General features: G+C 39.3%; 1 protein-coding gene across 1 annotated transcript in view; it reads right to left on the bottom strand.

The window, feature by feature from the left end:
* LOC132977575 (leucine-rich repeat-containing protein 49) overlaps nt 1-19,380 on the bottom strand; it is a 29,208-nt gene extending 9,828 nt beyond the window's left edge. Inside the window, exons 1-13 of the mRNA XM_061042291.1 lie at nt 19,126-19,380; nt 18,930-18,995; nt 18,754-18,829; nt 18,396-18,635; nt 18,196-18,298; nt 17,525-17,728; nt 16,639-16,705; nt 12,739-12,882; nt 7,933-7,994; nt 5,701-5,848; nt 3,003-3,086; nt 1,713-1,888; nt 917-1,012 (exon numbers count right to left, since the gene is read on the bottom strand). Coding sequence (XP_060898274.1) covers nt 917-1,012; nt 1,713-1,888; nt 3,003-3,086; nt 5,701-5,848; nt 7,933-7,994; nt 12,739-12,882; nt 16,639-16,705; nt 17,525-17,728; nt 18,196-18,298; nt 18,396-18,635; nt 18,754-18,829; nt 18,930-18,995; nt 19,126-19,185 — 1,526 coding nt within the window. The 5' untranslated portion in view covers nt 19,186-19,380. The remainder of the gene's footprint in view (nt 1-916; nt 1,013-1,712; nt 1,889-3,002; nt 3,087-5,700; nt 5,849-7,932; nt 7,995-12,738; nt 12,883-16,638; nt 16,706-17,524; nt 17,729-18,195; nt 18,299-18,395; nt 18,636-18,753; nt 18,830-18,929; nt 18,996-19,125) is intronic.
* Between the last annotated feature and the right edge of the window lie 6,358 nt (nt 19,381-25,738).

Below are 25,738 nucleotides of genomic sequence, written 5' to 3' on the forward strand. Positions count from 1 at the left end.
GTGACTTTGTTCCTAAAAAATATTTCATGATGGGTTAGAGGCACCAGCTGTTTCAGGGATCAAGTTATCAGGATGATCTCTCTACACTATTCTGTGCACTGTTACAATACTTTTACTTGTATCTTATTTAAGCATTTAAGTTAAAGGCTAGTCAAAACTACTCAGTGATCCTCTCTTTAGTAAAGGAAGGGGTAGTTTTTAATCCAGTTGACTGTATATTTGTTTGCATAGTGGGTTTGACCTGGTGTTATGCTATGTACATGTCTCTAAGCCATTCATCTCCTAACACCAAAAATGTGATGAAGACGAATTGATGCTAATGCAGTGCCTAAAATAACAGCTTGCAGTACTTCGAGCAATAAACCCAACAAAAAGGTTGTTCCATAACCATGTTCACAATATACTTATTAACATAAAGTATAAAATGCAGATCTATAAAATGTCACAAACAACGTAATTAAGACAGAAGATATGATAGTAACACATAGCAATGCTAACCAGCCACTTTAATATTATAGGTCTGTGAATCAATCCATATCCATCTCTTTGTTAATAGTGCCCTGGTCATAGCGCAAGATAATCATAATACTACAGTACATGTTCATGTATCCATCAGTGTCTGTGATTTCAAACACCTTTTTTTCAAAACAACTTAATTTAACATCTATTGAAGCAAAATTATTTTCATACAGAGGTGTCATTGTGTCAATATGGCAAATATCTTTAAAACTAGGCAACAAAATAAAACAAGAACAATTGCTATCAGCAAAGCTTGATGCCTCAAGGGAAGATGTGTTTTATTGTGCTTTTTGGTAACTGATCCTTTACTCTGTCAGTCTTTACATCGTCATGGAGCCCCACAGAGCTCAAGGTGCCCGGCAGGGTGGGTGTACACAAACATGCATGTTTCTCTTACTTTGGATCTCGTGGGCTGTTTGGACGACTGTTGGTGCGGAGTCTGTTCTCCGTTCCCCCTGATGGTCGCTCTGGTCCTGAACCTGGGCTTACCCGTCTGATTTAAGAAGAAAAAAAGGGAAATTGCAGATTTTGCCTCAACTGTTAGGGGAGAAAACCTCCTGTATATCAAGTCCTATCAATCTACACCAAGTGTAAGATAGATCGTGATTATAAGTTCCAATTCCAATCTGAGCAACATAATTTACTGCCTTGCCAACACTACCTCAGTTTAGCATGCTAAAATGTACTCGTGAGCACAAAACATGAAGTACTTAGGACAACTGAAGATGTTACAATTCATCCTATAGAAGGAGGATTTTTGAAACGTTTCACGAAAAAACAATAACCTCAACCAACTAATACTACTTCCGTTAAACCGTGTGGATCTCTAGAGCCAGGAGGCTTCATCATCTGGGCACCATGAATGTCTCAAAAAAACCAAATGCATCCATCTAATAGTTGTTGAGATATATGTTAGCCAGACATGCAGTGCAGCTGACAACATATAAAGCCTAAAGATCAGTGTGGTTAATTTGAGTCCTGCAGGTGAATGTACCTTGTGTTTTATAAATGACCATAAATGTGTTAATTTTAGCAGAATTAAACAAAACAAACAAGTGTTACATTACTGGAAGCACTATACACTTCAGACCCAACAGAAGCACAATTTCGGCATAACACTGATTTTTTTTTCCAGCCAGTAAACTCTTTAAGCATTGATAAGTGACCTAGTCTTCCGCTGTTTTTTTGTGTACCTGGGTTCTTCTGGAGAAGGCTCCTGTCCGAGGCCATTGGTCTGGGCGGGGCAGTGGGCAGGGCTGTTTTCCGGACTGACTTCATCTTTAGCTCCATTTGTTGGTGGCAGCTCCAGACAGGTCTTAACCCCCTCCCACTGCTGTGCTGCATTACGGATAGCCAGACGTCGCTTCTCCTGGATGAACAGAACACACACACACGCACACACACGCACACACAAAGGACAGAGATGGTTTCAAGTGACAGTTCTCTTGAGTAGCATTCAGAGGGCATGGACGCAGATAATTTAACCTCTCTGTCTATCCTGACATAATTGCAGGCAAACTAATACCTCCTGCCTTGATTGTCCCTGAGATATGTTGTATTAGACTTTATAAGAGGTTTACTTGCTGCTGGCAAAAATCATCCAGCCCCAAGCTTAAATTGAAAATTGTATATGAATGTGTTGGTCCAATGTTTTGGCCTTATTTACTGCAGCATTTTGTTTAAGTGCAGTCTGCTCCTATAGCAGTAAAAGTGAAGCCCCTCCCCTGCAAGACAGAAGATTCCTGCTGCTCTGCTTTCTTTCACTTGTTCTGTCCTGGCTGAACTGTAGTTTCGATATGCTTGGCTAGGAATGTGCCACTCCCTGATTCATGGCTGAGTCAGTATCAATTCATATTGAATCCTTCGCTCTAACTTGGCTGTGAATTCAATATACAACACCAAGGATTAGCAAGAGTCAGGTTACGGAGATACAATGGTACCACACAGAGACCATCTCTCAACATGAGTAACCACTGCAGCGTAGACACAGCAGTACTCTAGCACATCCACAAATACCGTACTCATATACACAGACACAGAAAAACAGTTTCATGTGCAAGAAAAACATCTTTGATAATTCAAAGAAATATCAAATTTACAAATACAATACCACTGTAAACAAATTACCTCTCCCGTAAATTAGATATGTTTCCTAAGGGTATCTGTATTGTATCATGGTGCTGTGTATGTTAACATTTGATAAGTTAAGTAGCATCCAAAAAAAGTGTATTTACTGGTCCACTAAAACACAGCTTCAACCATCACAACACACACATACGTAGATAAGAATAACAAAGGATAAATAAAGGATCAAATGGTGGTGAATGGGGAAATCTAGCTATAGATAACTCTTACAAAAAAAAGGCATCGTTGGTTCAGAGGACACTTGTTAATCTACTCTTTGAGACCCCGTCATGTGTATTTGCTCTAAACTCTAAATCCACAAAGCCAAAATGAAAGGAACAAATCAGACGAAGTGGTACCTTATGAATTGTCTGCTTGTGACTCTCCTTCTTCTTCTCCTCTTCTTTTCGAGCCTGTACACCAGCCATGCGCCGCTCCTCGTCCTGAAAGAGAGAGCTAGTGCAATGAGGTTGTCGCTCCATTCATGAGTTCTGAATTATTCAAGAGAGAGGGGGAACCACAAAAGATGCCGCCAGGGAGACTGTCCTCTACACCAGAAGTGGACCACTGTGGAGGATGGGAGAGATTCTCACACCAGCCGGCTGCATCACAGGATTATCTGTCTGATTTTCAGTCCCGGATCAACTATGCCCAGCTGTTGGGGAAAGCCAAAACTCCCAGAATGCAATGCTGCCAACACAATCTGAGTGTGGCAGCTGGGAGCTGGGAATATTTAGTGTAGCTGTCTGTGACGGAGTAGCAGAGTCGATGCTTCAGTCTGATCAATAGAGGCAAATGTTAATTTCACTGGAGTCGAGACAGTGATGTCAGCCAGTAGAGACACTTTAAGATGCCAGTCCTGCATGTCACTATTATTACCTAATTCTGTGAGAAGAAAAAAACATCCAATGGGAAAAATTACCAAAGTGTGTTTGCTGTTCTGTGAAAGGGATCAATATTGTAATGATTGCAAAGGCTGTTATTTATCAGCATAAACAAAGCCTTTGTTCAGCCCTCAAACAATCTATACTAGGACGGGTTAGTTGGCTGTTGTTTCAACCAACAATAAAATTTAAAGTTGAATACAAAAAAATAAAACATTGTACAAATTGAAATGAAATGAATAAAATGGTATATTCCCCAAAACATTGCAGTTGTATTTGATGTAGAACATCTATTTATATTTCTTTTTGCTTTTTATAATATTAAAGACTATAAATGTATATTTTTTAGTCAAGGACTGTTAATCAACTCCTGAAGCGGCTTTGGATTTGTTTTTAAAATAGTTCTATATTTACTTTAAACTTGTGCCCGATTTACGCCAATCCTTTCTTTTCCTTCACTGAGATTCTGAGTCAGAGATTCCAGTCTGATAGCAGCTTATGAAACAGAAAAAAGTATAGCTGAAAATTGGGTACATGGACCTCATTATATCAAATACATGTATTAATGTCCCACTGCACTGGCAGTCACAGATTGTAATCCTGTGTCCGTCAACCCCAACACATTCACAGCAGGTGGCTGTTCAACATGCGGCTGGTTCTCTTCGAGGTATCTGCCGTTTAAAGGCAGTTTTTCCTCACCACTGTAACTTTGCTAAATGTTGCTTAGTGCTGTGCTCATCAAGGATTAATGTAGGGTCTTTGCAAATAATATAAGCAAGAGTACGGTCTAGTCTGCTCTTTTTGTAGAGAGTCTTAAGATAACATTTGTAAGGAATTGGCACTATACAAATAAAGATTGATTGATTGATTAATACCTTTAGTAAGAGACGTGTCCAGCCTGTTGTGTGTCTATGTTTCTGAACTTTCCCTTTTTACCCTTATAGTCAAAACTGTTCCATCATCCACAGTAGCATTTTATCTAATTTGCAGTATTAAGACTCATCTCATTCATAGATAATGGACAATCTGCCAACAGACAACCTGCCAGGCATAGATAGTATCTCACAAGATCTGATCTCCCTTCTACTGACAGCATCGTGCACTGGGGGCAAGTTTTCCAGATCATTTGGAGAAGAAAATCTTTATCTTCAGAGATTATGAAGTCTACTCTCAGCAACATCACCACACTGTTTAAATAAATTGAAACTTCAGTCCTAACCTAACCCTGTTATAATATGTACTGCTAAAATTAAACCTTTTGGTAATGAGATATTAGCTCTGTTTTCAGATATGACAGACACTGACAGTAGCAGATCATGAAACTTGCAAAACCAGTTCAAGACCATGTATGCTTTGAAATTCAAGTGAAAACATGAAAAAAGTTGAAAATGGAGCTACGAGTTTCTTTTTTCCAAAGTAGCAGTATGTTTTGAGGGCAAGGTGTGTGGTACTCACAGATTCCTTGAGAGTACAAGCTCAGACCTGGGTGCTCCTGCTTGACAGCCTTTAAAAGGCTGATATTTCACTGTAGCACTTTGCTGGCATGCTATATTAATTCGATGACTTCATGTACATGCTTGAGGATAATTATTGTTTTGTTAGCATAGATTTATATTATTGGTATTGTAAATTTTTAGCTCACAGTTTAATCACTAAACAACCGTAACCATGACAAATGACAGCTCACAAAGACTAACTTGTATATAATCAGGATGTACAGGGGTTTGGATTTGCCACATTGAAAGTGAACAGGAGAAAGCACATGTGGGTTCATCATAACTTTGTACTGATTTTTAAAATAATACAAAAGGAATCAACATGTCCAGTGTCATCAGGTTCGGGCAATAAGCTTAACTATTCAGGCTTTAATGAATTTAGAGTAGAGAACAGTTTAAAGATATATGTTTGTCAAAACTCCACATGAGTTCTTCCCTGTTCTTTTTAAAATGTTCAATAAGCAGTATAGCTTGGTATTTACTGCCATATGAAGGTCTCCCATTGTGGTCATGTGAGTAAATGTCTTTAATGTAAAGTAATAATGAAAGAAAACCTGAAAGGACAATGAACTAAAAGTAAACAAACTCAGAATCCGTTGTGATGTGCAAGATTTGGCCAGTGACCAGTTTCCTCTTGTAATCACACAAACAGAAAGAGTTAAAGAGTTTGGCCTTACTGTGATGCGCTTCATGTCCAGCTGTTTCAGGTGAAGCACACAGCGCAGGACGGCCTGCTTGTACCATGTCTCCAGGGCTACAGGATTCCCATCCAGGGTGAGTTCAGAAAGGGAGCGTGACTCTCCGAGACAGGCTAGCTGATCAAAACTAGACACAGGGAGGAAGAATTTGAGTTAACTCGAGCGTTATGGCTACACATTATTATTTTCAATACAATACAATATAGAGGAAGGACGACCAAACTCATTGGGCAACCTAAGTCACAAGGTAAATCAAGCATAAAAAATGTTTTACGTTCAAACAAGATACACAAACCATGACCAACTGGTGAATTAGCAGGAAAACTGGTAGCATGAGATGACTCGGGGGGGGGGGAAATGATGAGAGAAAAATTGGCTACTCTGTTGATATCAGCCTGTGGCTAAGGGAGACATGAAAAAGCACAGTCATGTTATGTAAGCAGTGGGGGTTCTATCATTACTAATTTGTGATAATAACCTTGATGAATCATTTGCCTGGATGAACCTCCCACACTGCACTATGCCTGATCCCAGCCGGAGGTTACTGTATGCAGATTAAGGTCACAAGATAAACCTCTGGTGTACTATTAAAGAAAGTTCTGCTAGCGTTCAAATAAAATGGAGTTAATAATATTCAGAGACACTTATCAATGCAGTAACTAGTAACCTGGGCATTTTTGTGTTTTTAATTCCCACTTCTTTATGAAACTGTGTCATTTTTACATAATTACTTGTAATCGAGACAGTTAGATGCTACCAATAATGAAAAGGGTGATTTTCACAGTGATAATGAGAAGTGACTCGAGAGTACATCATTGGTGCTTGACCACATCTCATACATTTTGCATAACTGTGCATTCACAATCCTTTTGAAAAAAGCCCTCCCGGGTATTGTTACTGTGATGAAACCAGTTCATAATAGTGTCAACAGTGAATAGACGAAGTACATCTGTCCCTGTGTGTTGTCCAAGGTCCGATTAAAAAGTAGTTGTATGCTGGGAGAGAGCTGTGTGGTTTTAAACTGTATACCTTCTAAATCAATCCAGTAGAATCTGCCTCGCTTCAGATTCATTATTCTAGCAGGTTAAGATAGAAACTCAGGGTTACGATCAGTGAAATCATAATTTAAGACATTATGAGGTGTTTTTTGCTCCAACATCCTGTCCCAGGGCCAACGGACTGCACCATGATGGAAAGTGTGTTCTGCCCCTCGACCTAGCAACAGAGCTCAACTGTTCTCCTATCAGCAATTGCCAGTTACAAAAGTTACACACATCAGGTTTAAACACTAATATAGTGAGTGTCCATTCAAAAGACATTTTAAAATACTACTATCAAAAAGCAAAGGTAAATCATAACAATGTGAAGTAATATAATCAAGGTCTACATTATGTAAATAGTTGAATAACCACAATGCACTTAAAAAAATATTAAGAATAATTGATCATTTAATACTAAGTTTAAGAATTCAAACTTATCATTTGGTTCAAATGACTTTTTAAGGATTCTATATGAAAGAGCACAGACACAGAATCACACAGACACTAGAACAGGGCTTACTTGGGATGTCAGGTCAGATCTATCACATCACAAGGTGACTGTAAAGCAGGCTAATGAATACAGGCCCACCCTGTATCCTACACACAGGCCCCTCCTCCAGGCAGGCACAAAGCATTTGTAAAGCAGCCTTATTCAGAGAGAAGAGTGTGCTGCTTCAACTAGCTAACTCTATGGAATCTTGATTGCTGACTAAGAGAGGGAGAAGCAGAGGGAACATTGACAGATAAAAAACAGAACAGAGCTTTAAGCTGGCCGACATTTGCACTAAGTAACAAAATACACCGACACACTTTCACCTACAAATGCTGCTCCCAATTTAATCCAACTACAAATCTGGTATTACTTTATGCGGAAGTCAGTTTTTATCTCTGCTGTGTGAATAACTTTAATTTATCCCCCCCCTCTCTCTGGTGACAACATGCTAAAGACACATCCTGGTTGTTCTTTTCTAGGTTACAAAACCTACCCACCACAGCAAACCTGTGTGTGTTTTTGTCTGTCTGTGGCTGTGCATGTTTGTGTGTATATTCTGCCTGCAGCTTGTGAGCCGGACCCATGCCAAGAGCCAAGGGAGTGGGCATGGAGATGTCCTGCCGCTATCCTTGTCCCTGCTATTTGGGGAGGAGGGAGTTAAGCGGTATTAGCTCTTACCTGGTGATGTTGTTGCAGCCGAGAAAGAAGCGCTGCAAGCAGGGCAGGCGGTCCACCTCAGTCTAGAAAGAGAAAGAGGGAGAGGGAAGAGAGAGAGATGAAGGGATGAGAAGAGGAGAAGGTGCTCAGGAAGAGGGTACTGCATCGTCACTGCTGTTAGAGCACTGTATCCCTCTCCATTCCCTCAGTCACCTTGCAGCTCTCAGTCTCAGCATACAGCATCCCCATCCACCCTGCGCATGCACACACACACACACACACACACACACACACACACACACACACACACACACACACACACACACACACACACACACACACACACACACACACACACACACACATACTAGCATGCTGCCTCGTCTGCACATGGAGAGGAGGGGCTGGAGAGAGAAAGAGAGAGAGAGGGAGACAAGAGGAGGAAAGGGGGAGGGGAGAGAACGCCTGTATGCTGCGCTAATGCAGAGATCCCCTGCAGCAGGAAGCTAACTCAAACAGATATACATCCAGGCGCACACTCTGAGCAACTAGATACTGTACCTCCTCAAGCAAAAATAATAGCTACGATTCAGTCAATGAAAACTGACTTGGATGGGGAAAAAATTCTTCATCCGGAAAGATCAATGCAGAGTTTAGTGAGAGGGAGGGGTGAGGAGGGGTGAGGAACAGCAGCTGGCTTGCTGGCAAAGTGAAGATGATACACAGGGACGTATATGCACTATCAAAACCAATCATGACTTCAGCAAATCAGTCGGTACTGTGTGTAAAAATGTGCTGTGTGTGTGTGCGCGTGCGTGCGTGCAGATGGTCAAGGCTTTACATGCCGACAGGAAAGAGGACACTCCCAGCAGCAGTCTGAATGAGCTGCATCAGCGTCCGCCCCTGTTGCAGCCACCGCCTCGCAACCTCCTCCAAGACTGTTGCCAGTTTCCATTCAAAGGAGTGATCAGACCAGCACTGAGGCTATGCTAGCTGCTCTGCAGAGAAAAAGTACAAACACTGCAGCGCAGACTCTGAACATTCCCACACACCCTGTCCACACAAGCAGATAAATATAGTACACACTTACTCATTCTTGTTTCATCTATCCCCACAGCCAAACTGCTCACTGTAGTACAGTATGAAACATCAGCAGCAATGCTACATAAAGCCTTTTTCTGTTTGTAGAATGCAGAATCTACGAATGTAATATACTGAAATCATTTTACATGTGCACCTTGATTGAAATTAAGTCCACAGTATTCAACTGTCATCTAATGAGTTGTGGGACTCATGCATACAATGTCTAACAGACAATGAGAGATACTCCACTTTTCACACTGTATTTTGGCCATTCTCAGAACACAACTAACAACAGTAAGCACAACACTGTGATGATGATGTTTAATATGTGACTGTCCAGTGTAGATTAGGAACAATGGACTTTTAATACTTTTTGTAAGCATATAGATTATAAAGTGAGGCCCATATTAAAGGACAAAACTAAACTCTCAGAAATAGCCAATCACAAAGGAAAGATAGACTGCATATGCCTCAGGTAACAGACTCATAACAAACATTTATGGTGGGATCCTACCATTAATAGTACTACTCACTCACACCTCATAAGTTTGGTTTTAACAGTCCAGCCTAAATGGTTGTTTAACATCTTCACAATTTGATTCTGACGGCAGGCAAGAAATATAATTTGATGGGGAAAAAAGAACACACAGAATTAACTATGATGCTCCAAACACATCTATGCGTGTTGACTAGATCTGCTCTGCTCTCATTTCTCAGCTCTGAATATTTTCAGACACCAAAATTAGACTAAGAGAGTTTTGATTTGCACATAATAAGTGATATTGCTAAAAGGGTATCTTGGTTGTAGGACAGCATTTTATTTCTTATAAGGGGAGATCATTCTGAATCTTATGACAACAAAATCTGGTATATATTAAATATAAATATTACTTTCATTTTATGAGGAATGTATAGGGATTTCTGTTACTTCACTACTGTGCACTTCAGCAATACAGATATTTGTTTTCTTTTACTATTTTAAAAAGTGCAAGTCATGCTAACCAGTGCTAGCTTAATCTGACCCTCCTACACACCTCCACTGCCTCTGTCTATGGATGCTGGTGAAGCAGCAGCCACTGCACGCTGTCTGAGACTAAATATAGCAGCTCTTTCTCAGACACAATGATGTCATCACTGAGCTGATGTGCTGCATAGCAATCGCCAACCAATGTGAGATCTTTTTCTAAAACCAGATTGATCAGAACCAATGAGCTGACAGGATTTGTTGTTGTTTGTTGTGGGGTCGGTTATAGCTTTGTGGCTACGGGTGTTTGGTTGTTTTTGTGTGTGTGTGTGTGTGTGTGTGTGTGTGTGTGTGTTTCTGTGTGCCCATGTCTTCACCTCTCTGTCATGGCTCCACCCTTCTATTACTGACAGTTTGCGTGTCTTCTTCTTTCACACCCTCTGACAGAGACATTTCTCCACAGAAACAGAACTACCTCTCATCACAGCCGATCTCTGTTTCATGCACAAACACACCACAAAAGAGCACACAAGCTGCCCAAATAAACACACAGGTATATGTGGATGCTGAGGGGGGTGTCAAGGATTAGAAGCAGTTGGTGTTTTGCGGTTACTCTTTGAATAGCTAAATCTGAGGGGTAAGCCTGGCTGGCACGCATCTGGCCTCAGGTATTGTGTGCCATAATTGCATATGCAGTTAATTATGTGGGTGGACACATTGAGACTGCAAACTGATGTTACATGCTCTCTGCCGTGTTGTTTTTGCACTCAGTTGCAAGTGTTTAAAGCTTCTAAAAGGTTGAACAAACCGCCACACAATATAAGCAGAGGGTAAATTATGAATTCACGAGATGTGATGAATTTATGACCCCAACACACACAAAGACAAGAGCTAACGAATCCATAGCAGATCGAGCAGTGAACCAGCTCACTACTGACCCCGCAAGAAGAAAAGCGCATTGGAAATAATCTGTCTAATCTATTCAGCCTTGATGCCTCGGGGTGATTCCTTTTTGCTTTGTCTGTTTTATCAGTGCAAATGCTGACTTTAGAGTTCTTCCAAACAAATCAGTATTCCTGCTGCCAAAATGTAAAACGCATCACTTACTGCCCCAGGACTTCTCAATGGAAAGACCCATTTTATAGCAAGAGTAAACACCAAACAGCAGAACACAGCAACATAGTCATAATAATCAGTTATTATTGTTGCAAGTGTTAATGAGCTGTCACTTAAAAGAAAATATAATTTATTTGAGTCTAATCTATTGCTTAACCTAGGAAAAATGTGGTTTACAATATTCAGAGTGTGCAAATAGACTTCACCAGAGTTTACTGAGAATTGGAAAAAAAATTACACTTGCTCTGAGTGCTCTGACTCAGTTGGTACTGAGTCGGTCTTCTCTCGTCGGGGGGTTCGATCCCCAGCTTCTGCAGCCACATGTTCGATGTGTCCTTGGGCAAGACACTTTACCCCAAGTTACTCCCACTGCCTGCTCAAGTCCATTTACCATTTAGTCCATCTACATCCTAAATATGTACATACTTACTGTCTTTACATGTCCACCATGTTGAAACTAAGCATTACCTTTTCCAAAAACATTCAACCTTAAGACAACGTATACGCGCACATGTAATATATAAGGATTTAACTTAATGTCTGAAATGACTGCTTCTTACATATAAATCTTAAAAATCCTTATTATAGCCTTTCTTCCAGTCCAGAATCCAAATTCAAGTCTCCTTGAATAAAAGGGAAAACCTGGACACCTTGAGGATGCTTATTTACTTTGAGTGTGATAAAAGCACTTGGCAGCAAACACCACTAATGACAGAGACTGTTGAATCTGCTGAGGGGTAGCATTTTTCCTCTCCTCTCAAATAAAACACAACATCCGATAATTACCACTGGAAGTGGTTCAGGATCAGAACTTGCAGGCAGAAGACAAGATGAGTGACAGGAAGAGTTTTTTTTTTATTTTTACAAAACAATTTTGGATTACGTATTTTCTACCCCAAGAAGCAGGAAAGGACTTTGGGGATTTGCATACAAATGAAGGGGCCTGTTTTGGCATGCACTGTTCTGTTTATCAGATTAAAAGTATAGAAACCAAGGGGAGTGAATTTGCGTGTTTAGAATATCAAATTTCTCTTTCACTGCAACACAAAGTTGTTGGGAGGTTGTGAATAATGAGCTACCTCTCCCTGGGTAACACCACGGACTGTCTTACAAAGAGTTTATGATGTCATTTTCTGTTTGTTATTTTGTGACGGTCAAACCTGTTAAATGTGATCCCATAAGAGAGGAAACCATATCTATCCACAGGACCTGGTCCAGAGGATTGACATGAAGATGAAAGATAAAGCATGCAACCACCTTCTTTATCCCATGAGGAACATTTTCTGAGGGAACAGTTGCCAGACTTAATGAGTGTGTTTAGTTTTTCATCAAAATGAGGAATGTATCACCTAAGCTGAAGACCTTCTGTAATGCAGCTGCAGTGTTTACAGTCTAGGACCAGACAGAGAACTTCATCAGATCAAAAGGTGCAAATAAAAATGTAATTAAAGCACTCTAACTCGCTTTTACTACTATTAATTTTGTTCTTCCTTTCAAAGAAACATATGAAGAATAGAAGCCTCTCAAAGGAAAAACAACTTATGTCCTGGTAAAGGTGGTGTTCACTGTGAACAGTAAGTTTCCTCACGTTTATGTGAAGCAGAACAGTGAACACGCTGCAAAGACATTTCTTTAAACAGACACTAAATAGGAAAGCCCCTCACCAAGACAGAGATGCAGTTGTGGCGCAGGTTGAGTTCAGTCAATCTGTTCAGGCCCTGCAGGTTCTCAACTCTGGAGATGTTGTTTCCTGCCAGGTTCAAGACTTGCAGCTCGCTTAGATGAGACAGGTTTTCTATCCTGGAGATCTGAATGAAGTCAGTGCATAACATCAAATTATATTAAACAGCATTCTGGATAATCATGTTGTAAACAGAATACACAGAGGGAAGCAGGACAGGCAGTATATAGCACATACACATTGAGTTCTCACTCTCAAATTCAAATCAATGGTTTTAAAGATGATTGCATGGTTCATATGTTAAATATGCTAAATGTTTCTTGGGTTGCAAAAAGTGGCTACACCTTCTACTAAATGTCAAATAATTATAATACTATGACAATCAAATTTCTCTGTTATACCTACATTTCACATTTAACATCTTGAATGACTAATATGCACCCAGGCACATAAAGCAGTGACCCCTGTTTTACCACTAAATCATAACAACAAACAAAAAGTAGAGGGTCAGTCAATGGTGAAATGATACCCAGTCCTCTCCCCTCCTCACTCTGGCATAGGATACTTAGGGGCCCCTGTCATTATTACGCTTTAAATACTTCAGAGGAATTCCTGATGGCTGTTACCCTGACAGTGATGTGTTTGCCCCCTAAAGTGCACACTGTACAGGGAGGATAGGGTTCAAGGGGTAGCAGGGGTTCAAAGATTCTGTCACAATACAAAACTTAATGATCACTGCAGCTCATACTTGAAACGATATGACTACTGTACTCCCCCCATTCACAAGAGTTGGATCAAAGATTTCCCTTAATGATTTACTGAGAAACTTTGAAAACAAATTAACACAGTTTTAGGGCCCTTGACCAGACCTTAACACTTTTCAAAGGATAAGATAACTAATGCTAAAAGAAAGTTCGACAAAAAGTTGTGCAGATATGCACAAACCCTGAGATATCAAAATGGAAGGACTTTGGTGGGTTGTATGAGTTTGAATGCTTTATTCTTCCATGACAGCTTGTTCATGTGCTGTCGTGTAACTCACCAACATAAGCACCCTGCTTTGTGAAGTACCTCCTGGTTACCAGGGTTCAGGTCTTATCTGCTACGCAACAGACTTGCTATCAATTTGAGCATTTTCTAATGAGGTTAATGTTCTATACAAATCTACACATAAGGCAAATTGTAACATGAATTCTATGTGTTTATTCCATGTATTTCATTTATTCTATGTAATGGTTTATGCATCTTTATTCTTCTTTTGTTTGTTTTTACCTCTGCCATAGGGACTAGATGGGTGAGAGAGGGAGGGAGTGCATTTACATGATTGTGGGTGTGATGCTAGTAAAAAACAAAACAGTAACCAGATATATCAATAAAGTTGTCATGGACTGTTGACTCTGGGTTTTCCAAGTGCACCACATGAAGTGTGCATTAACAGGTGGAAGCATTGTTAAATGGAAATCACAAACTGAGTGCATCCACCCAGAACACCATCTGTACAAGGGTTGATAAATTCACAGTTAGATCATCTTGCTGCATTTAAAGGCCTTCACAAAAGCAATATTATGGGCTCACAGCTGACATGAATACTCTCATGTCAACACACAATCATCACTGACAGGACCAATGGCACATAAGAGGTTAGAAGTTGTGTCAAAAAGGAAAATGTATGAACAAAAAGCACCCACTTGATGCAAAACAGATTCATGCTCAGTAAAAAAAAAAGAGGAAGCAAAAACCCCTCATTGCAAAACAGGAAGAAACAACCTCAAATGAGTCACATTATGTCAGGCCCAGACTTAGGCATCAATACATGCCCATTATCTCAACACACTCAGGGGCAGATTTGGATTTTTTAAACATTTGAGCATCTTGTGTGACACACCATAAATAATGTGTGTTCCATGTACACACAGGGGAAGTCATTTCACTAAATGTTACATTTGTAATCGGAACATGGAAATGAATATGTTGAAGATTTCTGCAGTGTTTTGTCTGATTCTTGTTCAACAAAAGTAGAAGACATGAACTTTAAAGGTGGACAAATAAATACTTCTTAGCAGGCAGGACAGAGGCATGTTCTTGTCTTGGGAGTTGAGGGCAATGGTTAAGAGGAAACATGCCAAGTAGAGGAGATACTATAGTCACATCAGGTTCCAACATGTTCCTTTTAAACAATGCGGCAATCTTCATCTTCAATCTTAATGGCCTTAAGTGGTGAGAGAAAAGGGCACAAACAAAGATAACCTTGTGTTATTGGGTCATTATGAAATAATGACAGCAAAGCCTAAAGCCTCCTCCTAGTGGGATGTCTCTGTCCCACCTTCACTTTATCATGGTATACTGTACTGTGTACAGTATGCTAATCACACATGACAGATGTGGTCACACTTCATAAAAATATTTATTTCTATCATGGACAAGCGATGAACCAACAATTCTTACTCTCCAATACTTTGGTTTTGTTTTACAGACACTGTGGGGCATTCTCCACTGTCCTCTCTGAGTATTCACATCAGATGTCAGGTCACATTGTAACTCCAACACTTGATCTCTGAGACTACGAGTGAGTTATATTACACTCTACCAAAGAGAATGTCTCCTCCAACTCACTGTAAAGGAAACTGTGTCCCTGTTAGATAAACAAATTGGTAAAATGATAGGTTGGGAGAGACACATTAGGTCATATCTCTTTGAAGCCAGTTTAGGAAAAGTATATTTTTTGGTTGGAGTAATGCATTCATCATCCACTCCACTGTGGTTGCCTGCAAACAAATAGCTTCATCTGAATGCAATGTGCCTGCACTACAAGGAAGGCACAAAATTGAACATTCAACATTCAGTTGTAACATTATAACATTACATGTGTTGCTAGCAAACACAACACAGAGTCAGAGTTTGAGGCAACGGAGCCTACTCTAGGAGGAAAAAAATAACATAATGCTGTAGAAGTAATTGAATAGTAATTGGGACGCCTTCTCATGGAAAGTGCAGCCAACATCAGAGAGAGAGGGAGTCTAAGCTGGGCTCTGGAGTCACTCTCTAAGGAGAGATGTGGGCGGCATGCTGGCAAAACACTAATTCGACCAAGGGAAGCCTTTCTATTTTATCTTCCTTTTCCAGGAGCTGTTAAAATCCTCACCAGTGACTCTTACATCATTTGTTTTCTCAGGCTTTAAATATCAGAGAGCCGCGCTCTAATGTGGAGACTAAACCAACAGACGGAATAATAGATTTTGACCCAAATTAATCGTAAAACAGCATCATGTGCTACATCTCAAAACAATGTCTAGTGCTGAAAACATAGAAGCAGTTATGCCTGTTGAATAAATTATTCTGGGGTCACTGAGGACACTGATGTGGGAGTAGACCCTTGACAAAAGCTTGTGGGTTCTGATGGTTTTCTATTCCTCACACTCTAACAGTGGTGGGAACTAAAACAAATGCTGAAGTTCAGTAACTAAAAACTGAGGTATGCAGGGGAAAGGATGATCATATCTCCAGCATTATTTCTGACAACCAAAAACCATGCAAAATCAAACAATATGGGAATGATGGACATTATTGATTTATTCCTAACACGGTTTTAAACACTCAATGCATAAAAGAGCAACAACTATACATTCTAGCTATAATACATGAACTTAATTTTAAAGGTCATTGGAATATTATGACAGTTAAAGCAATAGCATCACTCCATGAATTTCCACGCCTGGCCTACTGCTGGCTCAGTTAGCTTCAGGTGGGGGAGGTTTAAGAGACAATCCACTTCTACTGAACTTTACAGCTTAAGATAGTGATCTCCAGTTGCAGTATTGGCAACTAAATGCACCAGACTAAACACACTCTAGCACTAAGTGGGAGGATAGTGAAGATAAAATACCTGATTGTCATGCAAATCCAGGATGTTTAGCTTGGACAGGCTTTCCAGATAGCATATCTTAAGAATTCTGAAAAATAAATAAAAACAAATATATAAATGAAGAAGTGAGATAAAATGGGACATTTAACCTGGGTTAAGGTATCAATTAGAGGAAAGTGGATTTGCCACTGGCCAATAAGAATATACAAAATGGGAACAGACTGTTCACAAAACTGAACAGTGTACAATGGCTTATTGTGCAGGACCACCATGTAGTTTAGATCACACCTAAGGACAAAAAGGTGGTAGCGTCTTTAAAAAGGGTGATAGAAACCTAAATCTATGGTAACATTTCCTCTTGGAGTAAGTGACTAGATGTCAGAGTTTGTCTGTGAGTGATTCATGACATTAATTTTCCTCTGGCTGACATTTCAAAACAAAATGAAATCGAGATACATGGTTTAAGAGTGACACCGGACACCTGCTGAGAGCACTCATCTCTGAAGCTTACTGTACAACAGCAGCTAGTTTATGAAATCTGCATTATCAGGATGTAGCACGTTGTAGGCTGAAGGATGCGCTTATGATCGTGCAAAACAGGAGAGCCAGGTGCAGACAACCTCAGCATCCTGACTAATACTTGTTGTGATGTCTGCTTCATATGATCTATTAAAACCACTGCATTAGTAAATCTGGTTTAAACTCCTGAGATTCTGTTTTTCCTGAGATTGTTTTTTCTCCTGCTTTTTCTATCAGGATGTAGCAAATTAATTCAAACCTGGATATGAAGATGGAAACCACAACCACTACCACAAATATGAACTTGACTTTTGAACTTTTGAAACGAAGGCATTTCACACAAATCTAACATATTCTTGTGTTTTGTAATCTAATCTTTACAATTTACCTGTTTTTCCCCAACATCAGGATCCTCAGAGAGCTCAGAGCTTCAATGCCAGTCATTTCAGTGATGTGATTGTCATACAAGTTAAGGAAAACTAGCTTTTGCAGATATGAAAGATGCTGGACAGTTGTGATTAGATTATGCTGAAGGTTGAGAAACTGTAGACCATCCGTATTACCCAGGTGGGGACATGTTTCAAGAGATCGCCTGGAAAAATAAAACCACATTTAGAACAATTTAGGCTTTATTTGAATCATTGTTCAGCACTGAATTTTCATGACATAACAACTGTATTCCAATTTAAGCTGTGCAATTAGTTGTGAAACTGCTTATCATTTCACTATACAAATCTATTTACTTCGCTCTGTCACTAGTGAGGTATTCTTGCCAGCATAAGTCTTTAGGTAAAAGGGGTGTGTATTTCAAGGGACTTTGCTGCTCCCTGGTGGCATTCTGAAGCACATGCAATTTCACATGAAAGCACTATAATATTGTATTGCAGATACTGTTACAGCCTGGACTGGGTTAAAAAAACAAGCATAATGTCCTAGCAAAGGAATGCCAAAGTAAAATGAAATACACTGAATGTACAGCTTCAACATAAAATGTAGATTTAATTAACACATTAAAATCCTAATCCCAATCTGATTAAAACATAAAGACATCAGGGGTACCTGTCCAAGTCAATCCTTTGAAAACTGGATTCATAATGTTCACATGGCAACGGAGTGAAAGGATTTTCAGGGACTGTGCTGTACTTACATCCCCCCGAGCCATCTGAAATAGAAATAACACACAATTAACAAAATATCACAAACAATAAGAATAGTTTCCCAATCGCCTATTAATTGACAGATGATGTCGCTATATTTACCTGCTGGCTTAGGACGGTTTAAAATAGTAGAGTAGTATCTGGCCCCTGCACTGTGGGTTGGTCTCTTAACCTTGTTCCTAGTTTCTGGTGCAGCATTTGAATCTGAATCGAAACCACTTTTAGCACAACCCGCAAGTGGCACTGGGTTATGTGCCGAGGAATCTATTGACTCACAGGCAAGTGAGGGTACAGAAGATGTCTGGACAAGTCCTCTCTGTCTATGTGCATATAACATGTTTTCTACAGAGGAAAGAAATAGTGTAAACACGTTGGATTATTTACATATTTTAGGCATACATGAATGTACAATACAATGGTGGGTGAGCGTGTGAACAAGTTAGCTGGTTTAGAGGCTTACCTTGCTCAGGGTTACAATGATTTACTGTTTGGGTGGTTTTCATGCTTATTTCTTTTACAAGATCTTGAGAGTCAGTCTGCAAATGTACACATGATTTATTTGAAAGCACACAATGTAGAGTCTGAAAAATGTCCCTTTTAGTCTAGTCTCTATATGTCCTTCATAGGCCTACACACCTTCCTCTTTGCTCTTTCTGGCACTGTTGGTTTGTCAGTTGTAAAGTGCAGTTTGCAGCTGTTGACCTGCAAAAAGTGAGAAACAGATTCACTTTAAAACATCCAAACAACACTCTAAAATTGGCAATAACTGGTCATTTTAACAGAACCTGCGGCCTAAGCTGGAAGTTAAAAGTTAAGTTGAAGTGGTATTTACCATAGGAGTAAGAAACGCATATCTGTCGTTGTTGTGTTTCTGAGATCGCTCCGGCTCCATCTCCGGTAACCAACAAGTTCAGTAACAAGTAACAAGTTAGGCGCCGAAGAAGAAGTCTGTTTTAGCAGCGGTACGAGTAAACATGCATATTTTAAAGTAATGCGTAATCTCATTTGTTGATATAAGATGTTTTTTGGAGCCAAGTTTAGTTCATTCAAACAGAATTCATCTTCACAACCGGCGATACAATCTTCCCTCTGTGACAAATATCGTTGCTACGGCAACAACTGCGTTACTTGGTTACACCCACTTCCTGTGTCACTAAAAATGTTCTCCGTGAGGAAAATGTCCTTCGTCTTAAAACTATTAAGAGGAAATCACTTTTTTAAATGTGTATTCACTTTCAGAATCATATTCTGGTTAGCCAGCTGTTAAATTAAGAGTGAGTTTTAATCTCTTACAGGGAGTTCTTGTCTGCATATAATTTTTCCTGTAACCCCTAAAGAATTCGTCATTGTATTTTACGCTATTCCTTCATACTTTAATGATTTATATAGCATTGATTCCAAACCTGGAGTCCCATGGTCCCAACCCCATGTGGAGAAATGTTAAGTTATTGATAAATAAAAAATATATTGTATTTTAAAAATATATTGAACTCAGACAACTGTGGGCCATGGCCAATGCCAAACATAACTTGCAGAGTTGTCTAAAATAAATATTTAGGCCTACTTGCAACACAGTGAATAAAAAATATACCATGATTGAAAACATAGTTATTTTAGTCAAAACCTGTTTTGAATTACTTGGGTCGCCAGAGTTTTTTGAAGTCTAAGTGGGGTCACGAGCCAAAAAAGATTGGGAACCACTGCTCTACTGAAATTTACGAGGTATTCCTACCATCTCAGTCTCCCCACCTGACCCAACTGACTCACCTGTAGGTAAAATCAGTTTCTCACTACTCCCTCATAATAATAATAATAGAAATGTATGTGCTCTGTTGTCTCCATTCCACATGTAGGCCTAATGTCATATTGGAATCCTTTTTTAAATTATATCAACTGCAAGAAAGTCTGGATGATTCCTCATACTAACCACAGACTTTGCCTTGTCGTGAGAGAATGTGTTTTTTTTTTCTACAGATATAACACATTTCATTTATTCTACAAGCTAAATGCTTACTGGGGGAATAAATAACACAACACTACACCTATTTTAGCCTGGCTTTATTGGCTCCATGTGTGTTTTATAGGGTTGATTTTAAGAATTCAAATGGATAAGCACCTTCCTATCTTGTTGATCTCTTGCACTATCATACTCCAGTTACACCACTTAGATCAACAAACCAACTGCTCCTAAGTCCAGAGATCAAAACTTAAAAACAGAGGGGATCGAGCTTTTGCAGTGGCGGCTCCATAAGCTTTGGAAAAGTCTTCCTCGATCTGCTCAGTAGATTGACATTTTTAAGTCACAGCTGTATATACGTATCTCTTCTTCATGGCTATCAAGTTGAACTTCACTCCTCCAATTTTTTAATGTATTATTTTTATTTTAAATCAAATCTTTTTTAATTATTTTGTTTATTTTAAAAAAATCTTTCCTCCAGTTTCATTCTCTCATTCATTTTATTATCATGTTTCATTTTACGCAGTATTTTTCTGTATAATTGCATTGGATGCTCTTTTATTGGGATTTTATCTCAATTTATTGTTTCTTTTGGTTGTACAGGTCTTTCAACATCGACCTGAGTTGTTTTAAATGAGCTTCATAAATAAACTTGACTTGCTAACTGTCCTGACACATGACAGTGTAAATACATACTCCACAGTGGGTATGCAGAACAGAGGTCAGCTGTGGGTCGGCCTAAACGAGGGCAACAGTCACATTAAGCTGGCCATGTTTGTTAGGCCTCTTGAGTCATTTAACATCACAGTGCTGATCATTCTCACTCACATGGTCAAGGTGAAATATCAGCCAATCACACATGCCCTCTCAATGTACACCTATTGCAGAGTAAATACGAGGAAACAAATGGTCAGAGATGTACACAGTGGCCTAAATAAACCCTACGAGCCCATGCTATGGTCACAGACCTTTGAGATGTTAGTGCAGTCAGATTACTCGGGGAGAGTTCTCATTTGACATTCAGAAAAGTGACAAATAATAAGATTCAATGCACTTTCTTTAAAGTATAATTCTAAACATTACCAAAAGAGAACCCAATTCAAAGCAGCAAATTATTATTTGTACCAACACCTATAACCATTACATTCTGACTTGTCCTCTGCTCCAGTAAACATTTGTCATTACAGGAAGAGGCACAGGTGCATTAAATAACACTAATGATGGTTCAGCAGAAAAACAGGTGTGTTGGCGAGCTATGCCAGTGAGTCACATGCTTTTCTCAGCTAACTTGGATCTATTTAATGCTGGCCTATCCCTGTCATTGACCTCCTGTTTACTACTTCTGAAATGTTTTCATATACAGAGCAGTCTGTACCATGTAACCAGGTATTAACATCTGATTGTACTCAGGCAGAGAAGGAACCAAGGTAAAGAGCAAATATTGCTGTTTCAAGGATCCTGTCTTTTTTCATTATTTACCACCTTTTCTGACCTATAGGCTAGCACAACATGGACAAATGGCTAGAGCCGGCACTGGCTCTATTAACAGTATGTCTTAGCACACTGCTCCTATAATCTCAGTCTCAAAAAAGAACTCTAATGTGATCAAGTAGATATTGTCGTGTACTTCGAGCCTTTTCACTCTGGCAGTAAGCGGTTGCTCGCAGAACACAGGTCCAGATTCATTAAAGGGACATCCCACAGACTGACTGTCTATTTTTGAAGAGCAGATTGACACTTACTGTATTATGGGAGGGGATCTTCAGCTATTTGTATGACAGATATGATGAAAAAGCACAATGTGAATTCTAGTAGTAGGCAATATTTATAAATCTGCAATCCAATCTGCAAAGGCTACATCCATCTTGTGCGATTCCCTGAAGAAACACAGACGCAGAACCATTAAAAGGTGTCATTTATGTATGTGCTACCTTTTATCTGATTTGTGTGTGTTCTTGCAGACGTCTATGTTGTGTATTTCAGTGTTATTTAAGGGTTTTTATACAAGAACAGTATGACCCTTGACTTGAATGATAGGAGAAATATAAATGTTGAAAGAGGGGTATTATCTGATATGGCTTTCTCATTTAAAACATAACATGACAGAAAAACTATGGTCAATGTTGATGTACTTGATCTACTGCTTTATTTATCTGGCAGAGAGCCTGGGCATGTGTAATGGTATTTTCACACGTGAGGAAAAACAGCTTCACCCAAATTTATCCTGCCAGCTCCCTAGTAAGATTTCCCGCAAGAAATCGGGTTGGCCGATGTGTGAACGCAGCAGGTAATATTGAGGACAATCCACTACGAGCGAGCAGGCGGGGTTGATGACATTTATTTCAGCTGGATCTTTATACACATGATGAAGCTTCCTACTCTTTTTTTGTTCGTCAGTGTGTTCTTCTCTGCTCGATTGTTAATACTGTAAATATGTCCAATTACACTTAGGAAGGATGTAAAGGGGGGAAAAAAACTGTCATCATAGTGTTGGTCTGTGAAAGGGAAACTTCACAGTGTGAGGGACATGTGTGAATGAGAAACTCGTTCAAACAGATGTTTGGGGGCAGGCATGACAGCATGAGTAAATTTTTATTATGCTTCAATTCATGATCAGCGCATGCTGTGAGTATGGTGACTTAACTGGGAGAACCAGGATGTGTTTAAATGTCACATTCAGTATGTTTACAGATTACAGTAAGAAAAGCAGGTTCAGTTAATTGCTCCCATAGCTCTCACATTATCAGTAATATCTGACTTGGCCCCTAAACGATGGTGACTACTGTTTTTGTTTAACTATTAGGTCAATATACAAAAGGATGTGGAAATTAAAGAAAACATATCAGCATCACAAGGCAAGGATGAAATAATGTATTTTTGATGCTTCTTATTCAGATAAATCTAATGAAAGATCTCTCGAGTTGAAATGAATTGAGCAAATTACAAATTCACGTGTTTAAACACCGCTTTGTTTGCTGTGATGGGGGTTGAACACATTTCCTGACAGGGTTTGCAACCATCCCCCATGTTTTTCAGTTCTCTTCAAACATGGAAGAAGAAACAGACAGGAAGGGGGATACAGATTGGTTTCCAAGACCCCTTCCATCTGCCATGTCTTACTGCTTATATGATATCAAGCTTTGCAAAGACAAGAGAGGAGCGCTTCTTTGAGTGAATAACAAAAACAAAAACAGGTCTGCTTTTTTTCTGGGGACGAAGAATTCAAAAATTCTTTATTTAAATAGTTTTTACACTGCAAGTCTTACGTCAGCACATTCCCCATTGCTCTTTGCCTGATACTTACAACAATTACTGTGACTACGTATGTGGCATGGCAGGTTTTAACAATGATCTCTGTCTTACATAATAAATAAGTCTCTCAAAGGGAACTGTCACTCATTCAGAAGTCTTTATTCATTGTATTGCATGTGTGCTCGTGGGTGGGTCCGTTGTATTTAAATCTCTGTAGATGTCACATAATTATCGATGCCACATGTTCCTTCTGCTTCAATATTGAACAGCCATGCTAGCTGCTCCATGAGGCACTGCAATGTTTGGAGCTAAATGCTAACATCAATGTAAACAGTGTCATCTTTACACCTGTCTCTTTCATTGTGTTTTTTTTTAATTACACAAAATTACTCTGAATGTTTGACTGATGTACTTGTGTTGTGGTTGGCAGCCCTGTCTTCCTCTGTATTCTTCTTCTTTGGTGATTATAGTGATTTTGCCCTGTTGTACAATTTCCTGTGGGAGAGGTGGTTGTCATTTTTTCTGCTAATTTATTACCTTCATCCATTCCCTTCTGTAGTAGTGTCTTTCACTATGATGTATACATTTAATTAGCAAGTCACATATAATTTATATGGAATATATTTTTTTGTGTGTTACAGCAAGCTAGTTAATAACATGCTCTGCAAATTAAGCTAACATTTGTTTTATGTATATGTGTAGCTACTAAGAGCATAGGCGGCCTGAGAAATGTCATGGTGGTTTTGTGTCTCATCCAGGTATGTTTTATTGTACATTTAGTTATTTTATTGCCATGTTTTATGTTATACCACTGGTGCCCTATTGTACAATTCCCTGTGGGAGAGAAGAAAGCAGCATCGTCTGGTGTTGAAAAGGAAGCCAATGGGGAAGTGCAAAAAAAAAACGCAGTTCCTCGGGTGTCACATTGACTCTGGTTTCACGACACCTGGAAGTCACATAAACACCACGTCAAAAAAAATCCTGTTTTTAGAGCAGAAAGACATGTTTACAGCCTGGTCCAAAAAACGATTTTGGTCTGATTAGTTATTGTCTTCATCAGCACACACTGTACAGGGGGTGCCTAACTTATAGCTAATCTTTTTTGATTTTATGAAAGATGTGAGTTATGCATAGTTGGGCCTCTGACCTGACTGATGGGCACGATGTAGCAGTTTGACAACGGGCTTAAAACCTGCCTAAGCTCCAGCTCTTAGCCTGTCGATAGGTTGACTGAAAGTTGGGTTGAGACAGCATTCCAGCATGGCGACCTCTACCGAAGGGTTTCCAGAGCCGCCCTGCAGCAACAGATGGATGATGTTACTCCGGCTTCGTCCATTAATATTTACAGTCTATGGAGAGGAGCTGGATTATGTATCTCATTCAGTCTCTGCAAGAATAAATCATGGTCAATGACAAGAATCCACGCATCACAGCATCATTTAAAACTATCACAACACAACACAGAAACCCACAGATAAGTCACTTAATTCATTCATTCATTAACAAGCAAACATTAGCAAGCTATCATGATCTAAATGACAGTGCTAACATGCTAAATTGAAGTTTACAATGTGTGCCATTTTGGATTGCATTGTTAGCATTGTAACTTTTGCTCCAGTAGGCCCGAAACACAAAGTACAGCTGAAGTAATTGGGGATACCATAAGATTTGCATTTATTTAGTTGTGAATCAAAGTATTGGAAAGATGTAATTGAATTCCAAAAAAATGGTCATCACCTTTTGGGAACAGTGACAATGCAAAATTTAGATGTGTTGTGTTCAAAAGTTGCTGACATAAGTTTAACTTTTGTCACTGACCAAAATAAATCTACAGTATATGGATGGATGTAGATTTCTCAGCATTGAGTTAAGGACCAATTTACTGTTTGTTACAAGTTATGTTCAGGGTATTTTAATTTAAGATTGCTGTGTTTTAAATATCAATCCTCAGGGTGCATAGTCATACTTTGTGAGGTAATATCGGACCACCTAAGAACCACCTTAGGGAGAATATTTGGAGGGTCGGTGGTACAAAATGAGCCAAGGATGAGATAATGACAGTCTTAAAGATGAACCAGCAGAGTGTAATGTGAATAAGAAAAAAAACAACAGAGGTGTTACTGCAGTAGTTTCCAGCTTCATTGTAAATCTATATAGAACTCATTCGAATGTCAACACTCATTTTCATCAATTACAGTTTGAATATATGACCTGTGTGTAAAGCTGCCATGATTGT

Source organism: Labrus mixtus, chromosome 1, assembly GCF_963584025.1.
Source record: "Labrus mixtus chromosome 1, fLabMix1.1, whole genome shotgun sequence".
NCBI classification, from domain to species: domain Eukaryota; kingdom Metazoa; phylum Chordata; class Actinopteri; order Labriformes; family Labridae; genus Labrus; species Labrus mixtus.